The sequence below is a fragment of the Macaca nemestrina genome, chromosome 4 (genome assembly GCF_043159975.1).
Source record: "Macaca nemestrina isolate mMacNem1 chromosome 4, mMacNem.hap1, whole genome shotgun sequence".
Classification (NCBI taxonomy): domain Eukaryota; kingdom Metazoa; phylum Chordata; class Mammalia; order Primates; family Cercopithecidae; genus Macaca; species Macaca nemestrina.
Genome location: NC_092128.1, coordinates 716,484 through 739,502, shown reverse-complemented (window position 1 = coordinate 739,502; position 23,019 = coordinate 716,484). Strand labels below are relative to the sequence as shown.

Here is a 23,019-nt window from a genome sequence, read left to right as displayed (position 1 = left end):
AATTCAGTGATACACGTATTATTTACATCCTTTTCCATATGTATGTCTCAACGAGTAAATTCTATTCCATTAAAATTAATAAACAATGAATGAAAAATCACAAGCCATTTTGTTAATACATTTAAAAAACTAGATTAATGCAAGAAATTGTAAATTACCAAAATTTATTCAGGCAGTAATAGAAAATCAGGCCTGACTAATAACATAAAAGAAATAGGGAAAAGTCATCCCAGAATTCTGGGGGACATGTTGTTCCACAGCATCGGATGTGATTTAAAGGGTTCCACAACACTGAAAAGGGAAAAGTTACCTTTTAATGCTGACAGCAACTCACACTGAAAGCAAAACTGGCAGAGGTCCTACTAAAAATAACAAAACCAAAACTACAGAACAACCAACAACCATAGAATCTTATCTGAAACCTAATGCAAACATTCTCAAATAAGATATTAGCAAACAGAATTCAAAAATGAGGCTGTTTTGATAGAACGAAATATCCAAGAACTGTGAGACAACTGTAAAAGGTGTTAACATGTATAATAGGAATTTCAGAAGGGAGAAAGGAAGAGAAGAAATATTTGAGACAATAATAACTGAGAATTTATCCAGGAAGCTCAGAGAATACTGAATAGAATAAATGCTTAAAAAAAAAAAAAAAAAAAGAGAAAGAAAATGACCCCTAGGCATATCATATTAAACCTACAGAAAATCAAAGAAAAAGTACTGAAAGAAACCAGACAGGGAAAAATACACCTTATCTACTGAGGAACAAAAAAGAATTATATCCTATTTCTCAGATACCACACGAGCCAAGAAGAGTACAGGGAAATGTTTAAAGTACAGAGAGTGGCTGGGCATGGGGGCTCACCCCTGTAATCCCAGCAATTTGGGAGAGTGGCCGGGCACGGGGGCTCACCCCTGTAATCCCAGCAGTTTGGGAGGCTGAGGCGAGTACATCACTTGAGATCAAGAATTCGAGACCAGCCTGGGCAAACTGTCTCCACTAAAAAGTACAAAAATTAGCATTGGGTGTGGTGGCGACATGCCTGTAATACCAGCTACTTGGCAGGCTGACGCACGAGAATCATTTGAACCCAGGAGGTGGAGGTTGCAGTGAGCTGAGATCACACTACTGCGTTCCACCCTAGGCAACAGAGCAAGACTCTGTCTCAAAAAATAATAATAAATTAAATAAAGTACAGAGAGAAAAAAATTCACCAACTAGAATTATAAACTACACAACATTATCCCTGCAAAGAAATAAAGAATAAAAGACTCCCTGACAAACCAAAATTAAGGGAATTCGTTGCCAGTAGACATGCCTTGAAAGAAGCATTAAAAGAAGTTCTCTGGAGGGAAGGAAAAGAATATAGGTGTCAGGATATTTGGATCAACACAAAGAAAAGAAAAGCATCAAAGAAGGAGTAAGTGAAGGTAAATACTTTTTTTTTTATTCTTAAATGACCTAACATGTAGTTTGTTCGAAATAATAATAGCAAGAATATATTCAATTATATATGCTTGTCTGCTTATACCTAAGCAAAATGAATGACAGCAATGATACAAGGAATGAGAGGCAAGGATTAGGATTATTTTGTTATTATAGGGTACTCACCCTACCTGCAAAGTGGTATAGTGTCATCTGAAGGCAAACGTGGATTAGTTATAAATAAAACTCCAACTCTAAAGCAACTACTAAGAAAGGTTAAAAAAAAAAGTATAATTGATATGCTAGTAAAGAAAATGGCATCATAAAATGTTCAGTTAAAACCACAAAAGACAACAAAGGAGTGGAAAACAGAGACAGGAACAAACAACAAGGGGAACAAATAGAAGACAATAACAAATCTAGTGGATATTAATCCAACTATATCATTAATCACTTTGAATATGGTATATATGCACCAATTTTAAGACAGATTGTCAGAGAAGATCAAAAAACATGACCCATTTATATACTGTCTATAAAAAAAAACACTTTAAAAATAAAGACACATATAGATTAAAATTAAATTAGCTGGGTCTGGTGGTGTGTGCCTGCAGTCCCAGCCAGTTGGGAGACTGAGGCAGAAGGACAGATTGAGCCCAGGAGTCCAGGAGTTAGAGCCCAGGCTGGGCAACATAGCGAGTCTTCATATCTTGAAAAAAAAGGAAATGAATGGAAAAAGATATACCATGCTTACTCTAATCAAAACAAAGCAGGAGTAGTAGTATTAATTTCAGGCAAAACAGAATTCACAGTAAGAAGAATTATCAGAGATAAAGAAGAGCATTACATAAAGAAAAGATAGTAACAATCATCAATGTGTGGACCCAACAACAGAGCATCAAACTATGTGAGGCAAAAACTGACAGAACTGCAAAGAGCAACAGAGGAGCCAATTATTATAGCTGGAGACTCTAACACCCTCTGTCAGATCCAACAGGTAGAAAATTAGGAAGGACACAGTTCAACCCAACAACATTGTCAACTGGTTATAATGGACATCTGCAGACTACTTCATCCAACAACAGTAGAATACACATTCTCCTCATGCTCACACGGAACACTCACCAAGACAGAACACATTCTGAGCCATAAGACACACCTCCACGCATTTAAAAGATTAGAAATAATACAATGTCTGCTCTCAGGCTACAAGAATTAAAACAGAAATCAGTAACGGAAAGCTGGAAAAATCCCCAAACACTTGAAGATTAAACAACGCAACTAAATAGATCAAAGAGGAAATCACAAGAGAAATTTAAAAATATTTTGAACTAAATAAAAATGACAGCACAGTTTATCAAAAATTTGTGGGATGAATAAAATGAAAGCAAGAATGATAGAAAGGCCAAACATGGTGGCCCACACTGGTAATCTCAGAACTTTAGGCCACAGGAGGATTGTTTGAGCCCAGGAGTTCAAGAACAGCTTGGGCAAACATAGTGAGACCCCACCTCTGCAAAAAATTTTTTTTCATTAGCCGTGCCAGCCAGGCACGCTTCTCTAGCTACTTGGGAGGCTGAGATGGAAGGATCGCTTGAGCCTGGGAGGTTAAAGCTGTGATCGTGCCACTATACTCCAGCCTGGGTGACAGAGCAAGACTCCATCTCAAAACAAAAAAAAACAAAACAAAACAAAAACTGATGGGAAGAAAAAGGACAAAAAGAGAAATAGAAAAAAAAAAATTTTAATGTGGGATGAAGCAGTGCTTAGAGGAAAATTTATAGCATTGAAAGTACATATTAGAAAAGAAGAAAAATCTAAAATCCATCATCTAAACTTCCACTTTAGGAAAACAGAAAAAGAAAAGCACATTAAATCCTAAGTAAGAAAAACAGAAACAGTAAAACCTAGAGCATAAATCAATATACTTGAAAATAAGAAATCAACAGAAAAAAATTAACAAAACCAAAAGCTAGTTCTCTGAAAATATCAATAAAAATCGATAAACCTCTAGCCAGGCTAACTAAGCTCTTCAGCTTCCAGAGTAGCTGGGATTACAGAAGCGTGCCACCACACCTGGCTAATTATTTTATTTTTATTTTTATTTATTTATTTCAAGACGAACTCTTACTCTGTTGCCCAGGCTAGAGTGCAGTGGCGCAATCTCAGCTCACCTGCAACCTCCACCTCCCAGGTTCAAGCAATTCTTCTGCTTCAGCCTCTGAAGTAGATGGAATTACAGGCACCTGCCACCACGCCCAGCTAATTTTTGTATTTTTAGTAGAGACAAGTTTCACCATGTTGGCCAGGCTGGTCTTGAACTCTCGACCTCAGGTGATCCACCCACCTCGGCCTCCCAAAGTGCTGCGATTATAGGCCTAATGTTTTTGTTTTCAGTAGAGGTTTTACCATGTTGGCCAGGTTGGTCTCAAACTCCTAGCCTCGTGAGATCCACCTGCCTTGGCCTCCCAAAGTGCTGGGATTATAGGAATGAGTCACCGTGTCCAGCCTAATTTTTGTATTTTCAGTAGAGATGGGGTTTTACCATGTTGGCCAGGCTGGTCTTGAACTCCTGGATTATAGGCGTGAGTTACTGCGCCCAGCCTACAAACCAAACTTTCTAGTAAAGTGAGCATTAAGTGTATTGTGTCTATAGTACAAGCCGACAGTTTATAAAAAGCCACACTTTGGAAGTTTATTCACAAATTAGCAGTTTCTGATTTGGAAAACCTTTCTCCAGAGGAAGCAACTATGGAGAGTGGTTTATTTCCCAGGCAAAGGTGAATTTCCTAGTGCAGAGCTTTACAACGCTTCACCTACTTAGCTCATAAAATAGCGAGAAAAAATTATTTGTGGTTGATCTAAAAGTCAAACACAATCCAAAACAGAGCCTACAGTAAAATGCAGAGCACACCAAACAGCACACAGCAGCAGAAACACCCAGCCGGAATCAGCCCTGCGAGTACACTGGTAGCCTGCAGGCTCTGCGCAGCAACGGGCTGTCCAGCAAGGCGGAAATTACACACATTCAGAGGCTCTGGAGGGACCGCCCATCACCATGTAGGTATTTGTCCGCGAGGTATCTATCCTTGGGAAATGCCCGTGGTTTCCATAATGCAGCAACCACCAAAAATAATGTCTGATTTTAAAACCATATAAAATACGTTTGTATGCCCTCACTTTTCTACAGCAGAATTTTGCAAATGACAATTTCGTGTTGTTTTTGAAGACAGAATTAGCAAGTAAATTAAACATAAGCTAAAGGTCTTTGCCAACAGAAACGTTTTTCTCCTTATAGTCCCTAGTCTCCTAACCACCTGGTGTAAGCAGCAGAAATGAAAACACAATCTCATGCAGACCCAAAGAATAATGAGCAGTTCTAGATGATCACATCTGGTGAATATCTCTGCTTTACCTTTCAATGCTATCCTCTTCCAAAGTAATTTCCATGAATGTCTTTAGTTTTCTGTGAACAGTGGCTGCAACCTCCCTCACTTTTGAACTTTTATGTTTACCTGGAAAAATTATATTAAAAGACAGAAAAGATTTTAACATCACTACACAAAGACAAGCACTCCGCTACACACGTGGTACAACTTCCCTAAGCTGGGCCTCCCTGTCTTCCCTTTGAGGTAACCTACATACTGACCTGCGGAATAGTAATTCTCCCTTCTAAACGGATGTTGTAAAGATCAAACAAACATTTACTGGGAAGAAGAGTTCAAATGGACCTCACCCCATGAAGCCATTAGAGGAAAGATTATGTCCATGCCAGCAAACCAATCCTGTTTCAGAGTCCTTCCCCTGTTTAACCATCGTAGGTAGTTAAGGATGTATTAAGGGCAAGGCACCTGGGAGCATCCAACATCCGTCCTCAACGTCCTCCTGGTGGTGATCTCAATGCAGGGGGAGTCCCTGAGGGAAGTCTTTGCTTATGGCCAACCTGGGTCAGACTAGTCAAGGAGTATTCTTACCAATCTGCAGATATTCTGTCCATTTAGGCTTACAGGGAGAGTTTGTTTCAATAGGAGCACTCCCTAGCTACAATGTGCCATCTTTGAAAATGATTTCAACATTAGTAAAACTGAGCAAATCACACAGAAAGGTAAAGGCAGTCAGCCTGCAGGGATGTTACTACATTTTATACTGAGCTAAGCATCTTATACATGTCTCCAATTATTTTTCCAGTACTCTTTGAACTGCTAGGGATATTCAGAATAGGCAAGACTAAGGCTTACGAGAAATAGTAGATAGATCAAATATAAACACCAAAATATCCATCAACCAAAATAAATTCAGATTTTAAGATACAGGTAACACATCAAATCAATAGAAATTCAATGGTGAGGCACAGAGAGGAATACTTAAATGGGTCCAGTGGCAAAAGGTGAAAATGAACAGGACCTCCACCACCGAAGAGTGAGCAAGCCGATACAAAAACAGATGCAGGGTGGGCTAAGGAGAGGAAGCCAAGTGGACAGCACTATGTCCAGCACATGAGAAGGCAGGGAGTGGAAAGGCTGGGGGACACCTGAGCTGGCCAGGAGTAGCCGAGTGCAGGGGCTGATCCCCAGCAGCCCATGACAGCACCTGTGAGGTACACCAGCCACCTTCCAGATGACGGGGGGGAATGTAACCAACCTGCATTAATAACCAGGATAATATGCACAGCAGCCGTGAGGCACACAATGCCTTCAATATCGTCAGAGGCCACACACGCCTTTAATTCATCCAAAAATGACCTGCAAAACAATCAACAAACATCAAAATTACTGTATCGTATAGAACCTATTATAGCAAAATAAGTACCACCAAGGTTCAACCACAACCACAAACCCCAGTTTGCAGGGGACATGGGAAGCTGACTGAACTCACCCCACGCTTTTCATGGAGAGCGTGCCAGATTGTACAGTGAGACATTAAAACCAGAGGATGCTGCTGGGAACAGGGATGCTGTGCTGAGTGAAAAAGGTTACTCTGTATACCCTCAATGCACACAGAAAAGATTTAGTATGTTGTTGAAAGATGACTCATAGCTGCTAAAGATGGTGCTTTTAAAAGTTTTCACTGAATGTATCTGCTATTAAAATTCGACAGGTACCAGACATCTGTAAAGCAACTCCCTCTGTAACCTGTTAGCCCTGCATGCACCACAGCAAACCCTGCAATTCTGATCAAGTGACATATGGACTAGAAAATGAGTAGCAGCTGCGTGTTCAACGAACATGGCACCGGTATTTACCTTGTCAAGTGTTCTGAAAGCACACTTGGTAAGAAGTATTTTACTAAACATTAACATTCTATGTTCTCCCTTAACTGAATTTCAGTTATGAGAAGCATAACTAACCAGAGACTATTTAGACGAATATTCTTTACAGAAAGTTAGAATTTTTCTGTGTAAGTTTAATGTAAATATTTCTAATTACTGATAAAATGGAGAGAAAATTATATAAGACATTTTTCTCATAGAAAAGAGTGTAGCTTTGAAAAACTTGAGAGTAAAAGGAATAGAACAAAAGCTGCTGAGGGTTACAGCCACGATGAGAGTTTCAGGACAGTAAAGAGAAAGTGATTACCTGACCACATTCGAAGACTTTATTATTATTCCTATTAAACACCTTGAAAATGGTGGAAGATCAGAAAGATGCTCTGGAGGAGTAAGCTCTTCTGTGTCAGAAACCTAAAAAAGTTCCAAATCAGCAAGTTGTAAACAGAGACTAGGCTACTCACTTGTAAATTACCCTGCTTTGGGTTTTTTTCAACACCCAAGAAAAACTTGCCAGAAATTCAAAAGAATTATTTTTATTAACTGTTGGAATGTCTACAATAATTATGAATAATCTATTATTATAAACATAAGTGTGCTGGGCATGGTGGTTCACACCTGTAATCCCAGCGCTCTGGAAGGCTGAGGCAAGAGGATTGCTTGAGGCCAGGAGTTCAAGATCAGACTAGTCAACATGACAAGACCCTGACTCTATAATAAAATTTTAAAATTAGCCAGGCATGGTGGTGCATACCTGTAGTCCCAGCTACTTGGGAGACTGAGGCAGGAGGATCACTTCAGCCCAGGAATTTGAGGCTGTAGTGAGCCATGTATCATGGCAGTCCAGCCTGGATGACAGAGATCCTATCTCAATATGACAAAAAAAAAAAAAAAAGATAAGCGAAGGTGCTTATTCAGTGAGACAAAAATAAAGAAAAACAGACATGCTACTCAATGAGCCTTTCATCAAAAAGTCTTTATCTTGTTATCGTCTACTGTAAATAATGTGCTTTTATGCTAAATAAATTTAACATTTTACTCCTGTCTAAACTGGTGTTTCTCAATCTCGGCACTACCGACCTGACCAGCTCGTTCTTTGGGGGATTGGGGGGCTGTGCTAGGTGCTGTTGGAGGCTGAGCAGTATCCCTGGCCTCCACCCACTCCATGCCAGGGGCACGTTGCCCACCCCCTCACCCAGTTGTGCCAAACAAAAATGTTCCTATACACTGTAGTGTCCCCTGCAGGGCAGAACCCCACAGTGAAGTACTGTAAGTTTAGAGCCACAAGGCCACCTGCCTGGACCTGTGCTCTTAATTATCAGCCTTGTGAGCTTCGATGAGCCTTTCACCATGGAGGCATGAATTCCACAAGCTCCTCAGAAAGTCCAGAATTCCTGCTCCAGGTGGAAACCTATGCCTTTGTTTTCCACCTGTAATAGCTGAGGCATGAATATGCCTATCCCACCCCTGTATCTCTCCACCACTGTGTTTGGCTCGATTCTTGGCTATCTTAGGAGATTTCATTTAGGGATGACTAGACAACACTGCTTTTTTTTTTTTAAGAGGCACAGTCTCACTCTGTTGCCCAGGCTGCAGTGCAGTGGCGCAATCACAAATCATAGCTCGCTGCAGCCTTGAACTCCTGCTTCAGTCTCCTGAGCAGCCGAAACTACAGGCATGTACAACCATGCCCAGCTAATTTTTAAACATTTTTTAATAGAGGCAGGGTCTCACCATGTTGCCTAGGGTGGCCTCGAACTCCTGGCCTCAAGCCATCCTGCTGCCTAGGCCTCCCAAAGTGTTGGGATTATGGTGTGAGCTACCGTGCCTGGCCTAGACAGCACTTCCAGTAAGTCTTCCCACACTTCCTCTGCTAGTATCATAATACAAATTTGAAAATTTAAGTCAATCATCACTATATATCAAATAGCACTGTTTCTCATGAAAATGTTTTACATCTTAAAGTGATTGCTGTAAATGCATTTCTTAAACAGTGAGACAAAAGACTATTGACAGATTAAAATAAAAATAACAACAGCATAAGGGATGGGAGAACACAACTGGAGATTCCTACCATGCAATAGACAAGCATAATTTCTGAAGGTATTGAGACAAGTTAAACATGCATGCTGAGATCTCTAGAGAAACCACTAAAAAAAAAATTACACAAAAGATAATATAAAGTCAACAGAGATAAAATGGTGTAGTAAAAACACTTGATTCATCAAAAAAGTGACAGGAAAGAAAAAAAACCAGAAAGACTAACAGAACAGACAGACTGATAGAAAAGAAACAATTAACATTAACTTAAACCCAAACCTATCAATAAATTCATTAAAGTCAAATGGACTAAAAAAAAAAAAAAAAAAAAGAAGGGACTATAACCACGCCAAATAGAAGTCAGAGGTTGTTGGACCAGATTTTTTTAAAACCCCACCCAGGTGGGGTTTTAAAAGATATGCTATGCAAACACAAAGCACAAGAAAGCTGCTTTGGCTATGAAAATATCAAAGTAGACTTCATGAGGAGTCAGAGCCAGAGATATTTCACAATAATAGGAGTCAATTCATCAAAAAGAAAAAGCTCGGCAAATGGGCACAGCTATGTTCCAATAAGACTTTATTGATAAAAAACAGATGGTGAGCCAGGCATGACCCATATGCCAAACATTTTTTTTAATCATTTTTAGCTACATAGCTCTCTGGAATAAACAAATCCTAGTTTTTATTCTCTTGTGTAATCTAGTAATTACTTTCCAAACCAAAATGATCTCCCTTCAAGCTTTAAGGAAGGCTTTAAATTCTATTTGATGTTTTAGAATTTAGTTAACATCTTTTTATTAGTCATGATTTTATATTACAAAATTTATGATTCATGTAAATATTAAAAATGCATATAATTCAATGACCTTCCCTGTCATATTTTATCTTTTCATACAGAGAAGGTCTTTTCTCTATATGAAAACGTGATTTTTTACTTTTCTTAAGAGGTGAAGAGGAAAAGAACGCCCTGAATATTCCATGTGGGAAAACACCACTTTTTGTTTTGCCTTGAATTATCATCCTGATTATATCACTCTTTAACCAAATAGGCTAATATCTTCTGTATTAATAATGATCTTCAATTCATCTACAGCTACTGGTAGGAAAATAAGATAGTAATAATGAATAAATTGTCTGTTTAAACTGATACTAGCTACATTTTTTTTTTCTTTGAGACGGAGTCCTGCCCTGTTGCCCAGGCTGGAGTCCAATGGCATGATCTCAGCTCACTGCAGCCTCCGCCTCCCGGGTTCAAGCAATTCTCCTGCCTCAGTGTCCCGAGCAGCTGGGGTTACAGGTGCGTGCCACCATGCCCGGCTAATTTTTTGTATCTTTAGTGGAGACAGGGTTTCACCATGTTGGCCAGGCTGGTTTCAAACTCCTGACCTCATGATCCACCTGCCTCGGCCTCCCAAAGTGCTGGGATTACAGCCATGAGCCACTGCGCCCAGCCTAAACTGACATTAGAAGGTTGACTATCCTAGCTTAGAAATGAAAAACAGGTGGGGGAGGCTAATAATATAACATGCAAAGATATGTAAACTATTCCACAAAAGCAGTCCCAGAGTACTCTTGTATTCTACTCACCACTGATTACAACTACTTCTATCCTTTTAGGAGGGAGAATAATCTTAAGAAATTTATCAATTCGGCCGGGCGCGGTGGCTCAAGCCTGTAATCCCAGCACTTTGGGAGGCCGAGACGGGCGGATCACGAGGCCAGGAGATCGAGACCATCCTGGCTAACACAGTGAAACCCCGTCTCTACTAAAAAAATACAAAAAACTAGCCGGGCGAGGTGGCGGGCGCCTATAGTCCCAGCTACTCGGGAGGCTGAGGCAGGAGAATGACGTAAACCCGGGAGGCGGAGCTTGCAGTGAGCTGAGATCCGGCCACTGTACTCCAGCCCGGGCGACAGAGTGAGACTCCGTCTCAAAAAAAAAAAAAAAAAAAAAAAGAAATTTATCAATTCATTTCAATCTCCTGAATGTAGCATAAAAGCATGTTCAAATGTAAGGACTACATTTCTGTTTTAATCAAGAGTGATAACATCCTTGGTACATGTTTCACAATAGTCACATGAGTCTAAAATACTAACTATCAAACTCTGAGGTGTAGCTGCTAGGAAAGTACACCACTCACTCAAGTTTGAAAATTCTTAAAAAATACTTTGAGAAACGTAGAGAATGTGCTGCTAGTAGAAACACCATCTTGTGTCATCAATAAGAGGCACAGCAGTTTCAGGATTAAAGCACTTCACCTTCCGTAGCTGGTGACTTATCTCAACCACAGGTCCAGCGATCAGAGTAGAAAGTACACCCCGGTGCACAGGGGTGTCCGTGTGCCAAGACTGAACAGCAGTGATGAACTCATGAAGAGGCCTCTGAACAGAATAAAGCAGCTACAAGAAAACACATACATCACTTTTAATGACTAAAAACCATGGTTTTGAAAAAAACAAAACGACACTTTAAAATAAGTATCTTACTATCCTCCCCCAGGACTCGAGGAGTCACTGATGTTGTTTGCCTGCTACCAATGCCCAAGACATTCCATTCCCAGGCTGACTCAAACCTCCCACGCACCACGGCCAGAAGATGATAGACGGGACCAAAGCCCACTGGGAACTTCCCCTAAAGCCAAGACCACCACTCAGGAATAAGGAGGCAAAACATCAATGACATTAAAATAAGGCATCAGCTATGAGGCAACATATGCTAACTACAGCTACACAGGTTTGATGGGAAAACTAAAGGTTTTGGCACAAATTACATTACCTAAAAGATCACAGACACTTGAAACGAATTCATCAAACACAGGAACATTTCAAATTAATTCAAATTGAACTAGACTAGAAAAAGTATGGCCAACAACCTTCAATGACCTTTATCAGCAAAGGACACTGAGTCTTCAATATTTCATAAATAGCCTCCCATTTAAGCATTTTTAAAAGTCTTCATTAAAAAATAATAGTTCATTGATATTTTTAAGCTGCTACTTAGAAAAAGTAATGGCTCTCTCTGATAACAACATCATGTGGTACGAGAACTGAAACTGACATGACATTATTTTTAGGATGAAGCAAATCTGGCATACAGGTTTTTTATATGAAGTGCTTATACAATAATCTCACTTCACATCAGCTTTCAACCAGCAAAGGGAAGCCACGGGCCCCTTCAAGGTCTGTGACTCTCGTTTCCAACCTAGAGAAGGTTAACATAGGACGGGGAGGTAACTCATGATAGAAATTAGCATTTCACCTGGCAAGATGTCTGTCACTCTACAAGTATCAAAATTCTTTTTCAAAAGAAAGGTATATTTTATTTGGAAAACTCTGTGATATAACAATTATACACTCAGAACCTAGAGCAATCAGTCCTCTGCTTCCTGTCCTGCCGTCTGGTCAACCTGAACTCATGGGATCCTGTTCTAAGACCACTGAGTAGAATTCAACAGCTGGAGCTCCCGCCCTTCCTGCCTCCAGCCCATGCACAGGGGTCACCATCTCTCTCTCAGTGTATCCGCCACGGGGGACTCCCACGCCGACTCCATCTCTCTCAGCGCACCTCGCCACCAGGGACCTCCCACACACCACTGCACGTCACCCGAGCGTGAACAGCACAGCCAGGGCTCATGCATCTGTGTGGGTGTACCCAGCCCTGAAAAGTCCATCTAGCGAACCCGTCCTGGGGAGGCCTGAGTACCCGAAGGCCTTCTTCCGGTTGCTTCCTGAAGCTCCGTGCAATACATTCCAACATTTTCTGAAATACTTTCTGGACTGTGTCCAACAGCATTGCAACTTCTTCATCTGAATCTGTTTTCTGAATCAAGGAACTTCCAGTTATCTCTTTCAGAATGTCAAGAAGTAATGAAACATAAAAAAATCCCTTCACTAGAAAGAAAATTGGAATATATCAGTTTTCTAATCACACAAGTTTGTTGAAATCATTACACATTTCTCACTTAACACATGTATACAATGATAACAAAAAAGAGATTATTACACTTTGGTATTTGGTGAGCCAATACCAAAAGCCAGGCTGATCAGGTTAACCTAAATTCTAATCAAAATAAATAAGTAAGTATGACATTTGTCCAATTTATAAAACTGATACCTTCAGTAACAGTAATAGTTATTAGACTTAGTCACTAAACTAAAAATCGTGTTCCTTGCACACGTGAACACACAGAAGTTCAGCAGTGTGGCTCCTTCAATACTGGAATTAGAGAACAGTTGTTTGTTCTGTTCTATTTTTAGAGAACAGATATACCTATATAATGAAACTGGCTACACTGGAGATCTAGAATTCTATGTATAATTAGTTCCTCCAAAAAGTAAATTTTATAAATAATAAAAGTAGATTCGGTCCTCATGGGAAAGTAATTCCTAAATGATAAGTGAAGTTTAAAAAATAAATAATTTTGACTGTTTCAATCATTAAGCTTAAGTATAAAATGCTGTTTTCACAATAGAAGTGAATTATAAAGAATTAAACAGGCTGGGTATGGTGGCTCACGTCTGTAATCCCAGCACTTTGAAAGGCCAAGGTGGGCGGATCACTTGAGGTCGGGAGTTTGAGACAAGCCTGGCCAAGATGGTGAAACCTCACCTCTACTAAAAATACAAAAATTAGTTGGCCGCGGTGGTGGGTGCCTGCAATCCGAGCTACTCGGGAGGCTGAGGCATGAGAATTGCTTGAACCTAGAGGTGGAGGTTGCAGTGAGCCGAGGTCACACCAGTGCACTCCACTGTAGCCTGGGCGACAGAGCAAGACTTGGTCTCGAAAAAAAAAAAAAAACATTAAACAAAAAAGCTAAAGCAAATAATATTGGTCTATTTGATATTTACTATTAAGCTTTGGAGCTGTTAAACAAATGATGGATGATTTTGCTTATAATTAAAGATTAACTAAGACACTGCCCAGTACCCTGGCTCCAGTGTTCTCCTAGCATCTACTTTCAGTTGTAACGTCATAAAGAGAGATACACTGGGGGGATCCACACACACAGACCCCTCTAGAATCTGCCATGAAGATATTTAAGGCTATGGGAAAGAGACTACAGATGGATCCACTAGAAATTGGACTACCAACTTAATCTAATTCTCAAAACTTAATGTTGAATTTACTAAATGTTATCATTTTCAATCTCTTCTAGCAAAATAACTAGGCTTAAAGAAATGTCTACATCAAATGTTGAGGCTTTTACAGATCTCAGTAAGAATCAAATGCAACACTGGGATATTGGGATACTCACTTAAAAACCATCCAGAAACAGGTTTACACAGCAGTCGGCTACACCACAGAAGCAGTGGGGTGGGAGGCTGGCCGTTAGGGGTTAAGGAGTAGGGGTTAAGTAGTAGGGGCTAAGAGCTAGGGGCTAGGGGTCAGGGGCCAGGGACCAGGATCCCAGCTCAGCAGTACTCTTCTTTACCAGACTGTGATCAGAAGGCCAAGGAGATATGGAATGGCCCCAGGTACACTCCCCCTGGGTTGGCCCCACACCCTTTCCCGTCATCATCTGATGTGACTCGAAGGCTGTCCTCTCACTCACTGTTGCCATGGGTTACCCTGTGCTAATCCTTTCCTTGGGGTAACAGCAACTTCCAGGGGTCCTGGTGGGGTACCACTTAACAATTCCTGACTCACCCCCCCACCCACGGAGCACATGGCCAGAGCAGAGCCAAAAGGTGATGGTTTCCCACACAGATGCCAGGAAATAGCCACTAGCCCAATCCACAGGGAAAGTCGGCCTGGCAACGAAGCTGACCACAAGGAGAGGCAGAATCCCAAGGACCCTGTCACAAACTCTGGATGCAGTTATATCTGACCCAAAAACACCTTTGAATTTCCTGGCTGCATCACCCAAAAAAATCCCTTTTTTGGTATACACTAGGTTGCATTATAATCAGTCACTTAAAAGTGAGAGTTCTGAGTTAACACAGTAAAGGAGGGAGGGAGGGAAGGACTGGTTCTGAGTATTTATTGCTCTAAAACAGCCCTGACTGTACCTGTTTGCATGATTCCAAGACTCCGCTGTAAAAGTTGCATCTGAAACTGATGGTCACCAAGGCCTACCATAACAACATCTTTACACACAGTCAGGTAGGTCTGTAAGAGACAGACACAACTTAGCAACAAAGGCCATTTAAAAAAAGGGAGTAAATCCAGCCTCACAAAGCTTCTCCTATCCATGTGCTAGTTATCTTACAAAGCAGATTTTTACAAAGATGTTTTATAAAGGAATTTTCATAAAGATACATTAATTCTTGCTGTTTTCATAATAAATCTAGAGACATATTTTATGTAATTCCACAAACATAACTGAACAGCTGTTACATGTAATGTGTAAAATTACACTAGAAGTATGAAGTTTATGCTTTGCGAAAAGATAAACTCTAGAAAGCTAGATAAATGTTACTGTAAGTTTTTAAGAATAATACTCATGTCTAAAATCACCACTCTAAAGTAGAAAATGAAACACTGAAACATAACAAACTTGGTAAAGAGAAAGGTTTCTGTGTCTTCAGACCTCTAACCTGGATAATTTGCTGATAAATGACCCTATGAAGCTTCAGATAGTCTTCTTCTTGATCTTGAATAAAAGATAAAATTTTGCTTTCTAACCAAAAGCCAGTGTCTTCCAAAATGGACAAATACACTTTTCCTTCTGAGCAGAACTGTCCAAAAACAAGAAGATAAATCAGTAACAAAAAGATCGCTGCATCTCATCCTAGCAGAGGGCCAGGAACAGGCGCACCTTGTGTTGAAGATGGATGCTCAGCCGACAGTGGAGGCCAAAGGCTCGCAGGGCAGCCGCTTCACCGAAGCCACGAGGCTTCCCACCCGGTGTCTGCAGAAGTGACTCCAAATCTGCCTGCAACAGAAAAAACCCAAGGGCCACATGCTGACTGACAAGGCATCACCACACCCCAGAGAGCAAGAACAATGGGAAGCACCTGATCTCAGGCGAGCTGGAAAGACCCCCACTCTGGAGAAGCCCAGTCTCCGAGGACTCTGTGCCTGGACGTGAGGTGCTGGGTGGCGTAGGAAAATGTACAGCCAGGTGAGCGGGCTCAGCTCACCGTCCACAGCCCCTGCCCTGCACACAGCACCACCCGTCCCCTCCCTGCCTCGTGACCAGGCCCGTCCTCCCCATCTGCCTGGCTCTGTTCTGCTGAGGCTTTGCTTCTGGTACAGTCACACTTGAGGGCAATGTAACAGGGTGTTCAGAGGGCTGGCTTCTGGAGGAGAGGAAGAGATGACGGCCTCCGTGGGACAGCTGGGAACATGATGGGTTCCCAAAAAATGTTCTCCAAACATTCCCAGAAAAAACTGCCAAGGACTGCAGGGACTGAGTGTCCACATGAAAGGGTGTGTGACATATCTCCAGCAGAGGGTGTGTTCTGAGAAACTCGGGCCATCCTCCTGAGTCCTAGCGCCCTAGCAGGTGCAACAGAAATGCAAGATTTCTGAACACATGTCAACTGGGACTTGACTCCCAACCTTGCCCCAGCCAGGTTCCATGCCTTGTACCAACTGAATGAGGTGACATGATCACTCTCAATTCTGTTGCAGCCAGAACACTTGTATAGCACTGGAAATATGAAACCTTCACATCTTGATTTGCCACCACCACTATCATAGAAGACCACTCAACTCTCAGGGCACAGAGTTACCTTTGACGTTTCAAGGGCTTTCAAAAGATGATTAAGTTTCTTTCGAGGAGCAGAGAGCAAGCACTCGCGATTCTTTGGATGAGTCAGCAGATACTCAATGTAGACCAAAGCCAATTCAGGTTTGACTGGGCGTGTGTCGTGGATCTGCACCCTACGTTTAGAAGCTGTGTTGCTCTGAAAGAAGAGAGACACTGATAATGAAAACGCATGTCCCTAGAAAAGCATATCATTTCTAATACACAGTTATCCTCACTCACCTAATTTTAAAGAAGCATGATGTTAACCTACCTTGGCCTGGGCATGCTCTGTGGGCAGCCAGTTGTCCACAAGCTCCAGAATGTGCCCCACTTGCCCCCAGGAGCAGAGGCAATCCAACAAAGTGCAGTAGCTCTTGTCCACAGCGCCCTCCTCCTGGCTTCTTAGCGTGGAAATCACACCACAGCTGACAAGGTCAGATGGAAAATCAGGTTGAGTATTTCAACAGAAACTCCCCCACTTTGTCAAAAGGTGAGGAAAACCAAGAAGCTAAAATCTGATGGTGCATAAGCCCTTGTTATTATATTAGCACTTTCATGCTCTCCAAGGCGGGAATAAATACAGTTTCCCACAGTTGCTACACAGCTGCATCCCACCACAAGACCTGAGATCAGCTCTGGACGCTGAAGGAGCAGGGCACAGCAGCCACACAAAGCCCTCATCCTTCTGTTTCTGTGCCATCTGTCACGTTCTAGAGCAAGAGTTTCTACTCTTGAAGAATAATTTTTGTTTAGCATCAAAATACTCCTTTTTCTTCCATAAATATGAATAAACATAATTTTTACTGAGATAATCACCAACATTGTAGAGCTCTAATAAATTATGTGAGACACAAATGCAAGCCACAAATGTAATTAAAAATGTTCTACTACCCACATTTTAAAACACAAAGAAAAACAGGTGAAACTAATTTCAATAACATAATCTTATGTAATCCAATCTATCCAAAATCATTTTAACATGTAATCAATATTTCACACTCTTCTTTTTGCACCAAGGCTGACTCCATGTGTATTTTGTACTCACAGCATATCTCAGCTCAGATGGCCAAAGCCCAGGTGCTCAGGGTCACATGTGACCAACGGTGGCCTTGTGCTCCAGAACCTCCCACACCAGGTGCTAAGAATAACCCCAGACTTAAAGTGGAGTAACAGTTTCAGTTCCATATGTAGTCTCTGCTTTCATCAGTACCAACTTAGGGGCCACTGAAAATCACATCCTGATATTTCCCCTACCACAGGGAGAGGGAAGGGCAGAAGGAAGAAGCCACAATGAGCTGAAAGCTAAATGTTTTGGTCTGCTGACATGAAGTAGTAACTCAGCACAACAATGGATAGGATTGCTACTTCACTACCGCACGGAAGAACAGAGCAAATACCTGAATGGAGGGACAGCAGAGGCCGGCATAAAGGACATTAGCATGAATAAAGGGATCTTGCAGCGATCATCCTAAGAGCAAAAGGAGAAAAACAAACCAAAGCACATGTGAACACTGTAAATTCTGAAAGTGTCTCTACGTAAACTCTAATAACTTACTATCAAAGCTGCTCAAGAAGAACCATGGTAGTTCTTTCCATGTTCAAAGGGAAAACTTAAACCAGCCTCATGTTTGAGGGGCACAGAAAATTACTTGATAAGTGTTACAAAAGTTTTATATAACATTTTACTACTTTGCAAATATTTATTAAGCACTTGCTATGTACCCAGTGCCAATCTAGACCCTGGGAATATGCCAGTAAGCAGGATAAACAAAATCATATGCTGTCACAAATTGAATCTACTTTAAAAAACAACACTGATGAAACAAAAAAAAAAAAAAATTAACTCTATGCACTTGGTATCCTGAACATAAATCTCAAGAGAAGGAAACTATTCAGAGAAAATGTTATAAAACAAAATCAGAATATCTTGAGGAAGACAGTATAGTTCAATGGAAAATGCGGCAGGGCGTGGTTGCTCATGCCTGTAATCCCAACCCTTTGGGAGGCTGAGGTGGGAGGACTGTGTGAGGCCAAGTTACAGGCTACAGCAAGCATTCACTCCAGCCTGGGCAACAGGGCAAGATTACATATATTAAAAAAAAAAAAAAAAAATGTCCAGACACAGTTGCTCACCCTGTAATCCCAGCACTTTGGGAGGCTGAGGCGGCTGGATCACCGGAGGTTAGGAGTTCGAGACCAGCCTGGCTAACACGGTGAAACCCCATCTCTACTGAAAATTCAAAATTAGCCGGGCATGGTGGCAGGCGCCTGTAATCCCAGCTACTCGGAAGGCTGGGGTAGGAGAATAGCCTGAACCCACGAGGCAGAGGTTGCAGTGAGCCAAGATTGCACCACTGCACTCCAGCCTGGGCAACAAGAGTAAGACTCCATCTCAAAAAAAAAAAAAAAAAAAAAAGGAAGCTTTAAGGCTACTGAGCCAAATCCAGACCCAATCAGATTCTGTAGCCCAACAGCCGACATAGCACAGAGGAGAGGAGTTAAGCTCTCAGAGTCAGTTTCTTCCTCTGCAAAACGAACACAGGACTGTTGGAAGAATCAAAGTGAACTACACCACACAGAACCACAATATAATACTTAGAGTGTCCTCAGCGCTTAGTAAACTGCAGCTATATTATTATTACTGAAACAATAAGTAAAAGGGGGTCCATCTACCCTTCATCAAGAACACTCAATAAGAGATACTCTTGGCTGGGAGAATGAGGACATGGTGAATCCTAAAAAATAATAATAATTTTCCTGAAAATATATATGAAACAGAAACAGACCAAAATCAAAATTTGGTTAGTAATTAATCTGCATTCACAGTGACCCCATCCTTACCCCCAACTAACAATAAGGGAGGAAAATATCTCGTTAATGTTACAAGTATACTGATAATGATGGCCAATTCTATCTGTGTGGCTCACCCATCATCTCTTTACTTAGAGAAGGAAGCAATTTTCCCTAGTGGTGGAGAGACCTCCTATAGACATACTAAGAATTAACTGAATGCCAAGACCCTCTAAGGGTTTCCAATACCCCAAGGCCACAACTGCCCTGTCCGCCAACCCACCTGGTATCCTATATGGGCTTCTGTTCATATTCTGAAATAATGCTGGCTTCTCAGCCCCAGGTCATTATTTCAGCTTTCTTTCTTTCTTTTTTTTTTCTTTTTTTTTTAAGAGACAGGGTCTCACTCTGTTGCCAGAGCTGGAGTGAGTGCAGTAGTATGATCATGGTTCACTGTAGTCTCAAATTCTGGGCTCAAGCAATCCTGCCTCAGCCTCCTGCATAGCTGGGACCAAAAGGCGCAGGTCATCAGGCCCAACTAATTTTTAAATTTTTGTAGAGATGAGGTCTCACTATGCTGCCCAGGCTAGTCTCAAACTCCTAGCCTAAAGCAATCCTCCTGCTTTGGCCTCGCAAAGTGCTGGGATTAGATGCGTGAGCCACCACGCACAGCTACTTTACCATTTACTGGTAAATGATGGTTGGCTGTGTCCACACCCAAATCTCCTCCTGAATTGCAGCTCCCATAATTCCCACGTGTTATGGGAGGGATCCGGTGGTTGATCACGGAATCACAGGGGTGGTTTCTCCCACACTGTTCTTATGGCAGTGAGTCTCAAGAGATCCAATGGTTCTGTAAGGGGTTTCCCTTTCTGCTTGGCTCTCATTTTCTCTACGCCGCCAGGTAAGCCATGCCTTTTGCCTTCTGTCACGATTGTGAGGCCTCCCTAGCCATACGGAACTGTGAGTCCATTAAATCTCTTTTTCTTTATAAATTACCCAGTCTCAGGTATGTCTTTATCAGCAGCATGAAAACAGACTAATACAATTTGGCAACGAATACAATTTGCTTTCATGGACAGGCCATGCTTTCACGTCAGAGGCAGAATGAAGCTCAGAGCCTTGAAAGGGTTAGAAAAACTACGTGGTCCAAAGTTACATAAGTTGGTAGAAGAAGAGGCAAGAGTAACATTTAGGAAGAGAAATGTGGTTCCTAAGACCTATGATCTTTCTATATTTAAACTACACTTTCTTCAGAGTTAAGAATATATTCGCATTTTTACATGTTGTTAATCTATTTTTAAATTTAGTTTTGAAATATAAACTTCCTTCAGAAATAAAAAGTCAAAGAATGAGACGGTCCTGCATGCAAATAGAAATCACACACAAAGAAGAGTGGTGGGGGTGGGAAGGGTTAGCTAAAGTATTCAAAATTGCAGTTAGATCAGAGGAATAAGTTCAAAAGATCTATCCTATAACATGGTGACTACAATTAATAACGATATAATATATTCTTGAAAATCACTGAGAGCAGATTTTAAGCGTTCTCCCCACAGAAATGGTAAGTACGTGAGGTGATACTGATTGGCTCGATTTGGCCAGTCCACAATGTGCACATATTTCAAAACATCATGTTGAACACAATAAAGTATACACAATTTTTGTCAATTCAAAATAAATTTTTTTTTTTTTTTTTTTTTTTTTTGAGACGGAGTCTCGCTCTGTCGCCCAGGCTGGAGTGCAGTGGAGCGATCTCGGCTCACTGCAAGCTCCGCCTCCCGGGTTCACGCCATTCTCCTGCCTCAGCCTCCCGAGTAGCTGGGACTACAGGCGCCCACAACCGCGCCCGGCTAATTTTTTGTATTTTTAGTAGAGACGGGGTTTCACCGTGGTCTCGATCTCCTGACCTTGTGATCCGCCCGCCTTGGCCTCCCAAAGTGCTGGGATTACAGGCGTGAGCCACCGCGTCCGGCCTCAAAATAAATTTTTTTAAAAAAGAAATCACACACACAACTGTTTGCCCCAACACACACAACTCAAATACTTCAGGGACATATTTGTTTACTGGGTGGCTTCAGGTACCTAATTAAAACTGCCCACAGAACTTCAGTACTACTGTACCTCCATGTTCACAAAATTCTTTCTTAAACCCCTGCAAATCAAATTAGATTCTAAAATAATGTCACTGACAATTGGAGGCAGAAGAATCAAGTGCTTACCCAAGACATTTCTCTGGGTGCTTAGGATATGGAAGCAGACAGAGACACAAGGTCTCCACCCTCAAGAGGGGCGAGAGAAAGAAACTAAACTGCAAGGTAAACACTAGTCCACCCCTCTCATTTTACAGGTAAGAAAACAGATCCAGGGAGGTAAACGTGTTTGAGAACTTTTGCTAAATTCTAAACAAACATAACCTTAATATACCTTACTTACAAGCACAGTTCAATCAAGACTTACCTTAAATACTTTCAAATACTCTGGAAGCACAGAGGCAAACTTGTTAATGGTGTAAAGTTTGGCCTCTTTATTATTTTCCATACTTCTGTCAATACTTTTCCAGAGAATCACAATGATTTCTAGTAAACCTGCCATGCACGCAACATCGTTTACTGACAGTGTTTTGTCCAGAACCTAAGATAAAAATAATTGTATTGTGAGATAATCTAATCATAACAACTACTAAAAGATAACAGCATCTCAGAATTAGAGCTCTAAAGCAGAAATGTAAAGAATATCAGTCTTACTTTCATGTCTTTTACTCTCTACTTTAGAGAATCTCCTAGGGAGGTAAACTTATTTTTGAATGCCCACCCAGGATATAAATTCCAAACTAACCCTATATCCTTTAAAGAAACAGTTATATGAAGAAAACTCCTCTAAAAATGAAAATGTATGAACTATTGTCTCCATCTAGGAACATAACACCCCATTAAAAAACATGCCTTTTCTTTCACTGTATCTTCTGCTTTATTACAAGACATCACTTTTCACCACAAATCTCGATGCAGGGGGAGGGGAATGGTAAAGCCTACCTTCCTCCAAGGTGACTGCTACTGAAACTCAGCCGCCAAAACCCAGCCTATCACGTCACAGAAAGGACACAGTCTCTGGTTGGCCAACCCCACCCTACAGGCAGGCAGAACACAGCCTGAGAGGCTGGAATAATGACTGACTATGATCGACTACCACTAGATCACGGGCTTCTTTAGTTCGTTTTTAAAAAATAGACCTACTTACATTTTCCTGAACATATGCTGGTAGTGTGCAGTAATCACCTGAATGTTCACTTTAAACCACAAACGCACTCTAACAAATTCCTCTTCTACCCAGAGCCAGCAGTCCCACGCTGTCAACACTGCAAGCCACACACAAGTGCATTGTGGCTGCATGCCAGCAAGTGGACATGCCCACTCACCAGCACAGACACACAGCCAGACCTGCCAACCATCCCTGCTGCGGAGGCCTGTCACGCAACTCTAACGTATACTGAGGGAAAAGCCCTGAGAGAAGAAACTCAAACTCCACCAACACCAAGAGCAGAACCAGCTCTGAAGCTCTGAACACTGGCAGTGAGGCTGCAGTGAGCCCAGGGAGGTGGCCTGCCCAATGGCTGTGAAGACGGAAGCTGCCCTCACTCTCGCTGAACTCTTCTCTCTATTCCACATCTATTTTCTGTATGTTTTTGGTAAGTTCCTTCTGAACAATTTCAACCCAGCATAACTGACTGAGGGGCTGGGCTGGTGGCCCATCAGGGTGTGGTGGGAGATGGAGGAGAAAGCACCGTGGGGCACGAGCAGA

At 41.5% G+C, this 23,019-nt stretch overlaps 1 protein-coding gene across 2 annotated transcripts in view; it reads right to left on the bottom strand.

Annotated features, from left to right (window-relative positions):
• LOC105474984 (non-SMC condensin II complex subunit G2) overlaps positions 1-23,019 on the bottom strand; it is a 73,601-nt gene that overhangs the window by 8,428 nt on the left and 42,154 nt on the right. For both annotated transcript variants that reach the window (XM_011729934.3, XM_071094172.1), the window contains 12 exons: positions 21,679-21,852; positions 17,829-17,899; positions 16,703-16,856; positions 16,415-16,588; positions 15,496-15,612; positions 15,275-15,415; positions 14,747-14,846; positions 12,441-12,628; positions 10,997-11,137; positions 7,006-7,109; positions 6,071-6,171; positions 4,845-4,944 (listed from right to left, as the gene is read on the bottom strand). In XM_011729934.3, coding sequence (XP_011728236.3) covers positions 4,845-4,944; positions 6,071-6,171; positions 7,006-7,109; positions 10,997-11,137; positions 12,441-12,628; positions 14,747-14,846; positions 15,275-15,415; positions 15,496-15,612; positions 16,415-16,588; positions 16,703-16,856; positions 17,829-17,899; positions 21,679-21,852 — 1,565 coding nt within the window. The remainder of the gene's footprint in view (positions 1-4,844; positions 4,945-6,070; positions 6,172-7,005; positions 7,110-10,996; positions 11,138-12,440; positions 12,629-14,746; positions 14,847-15,274; positions 15,416-15,495; positions 15,613-16,414; positions 16,589-16,702; positions 16,857-17,828; positions 17,900-21,678; positions 21,853-23,019) is intronic.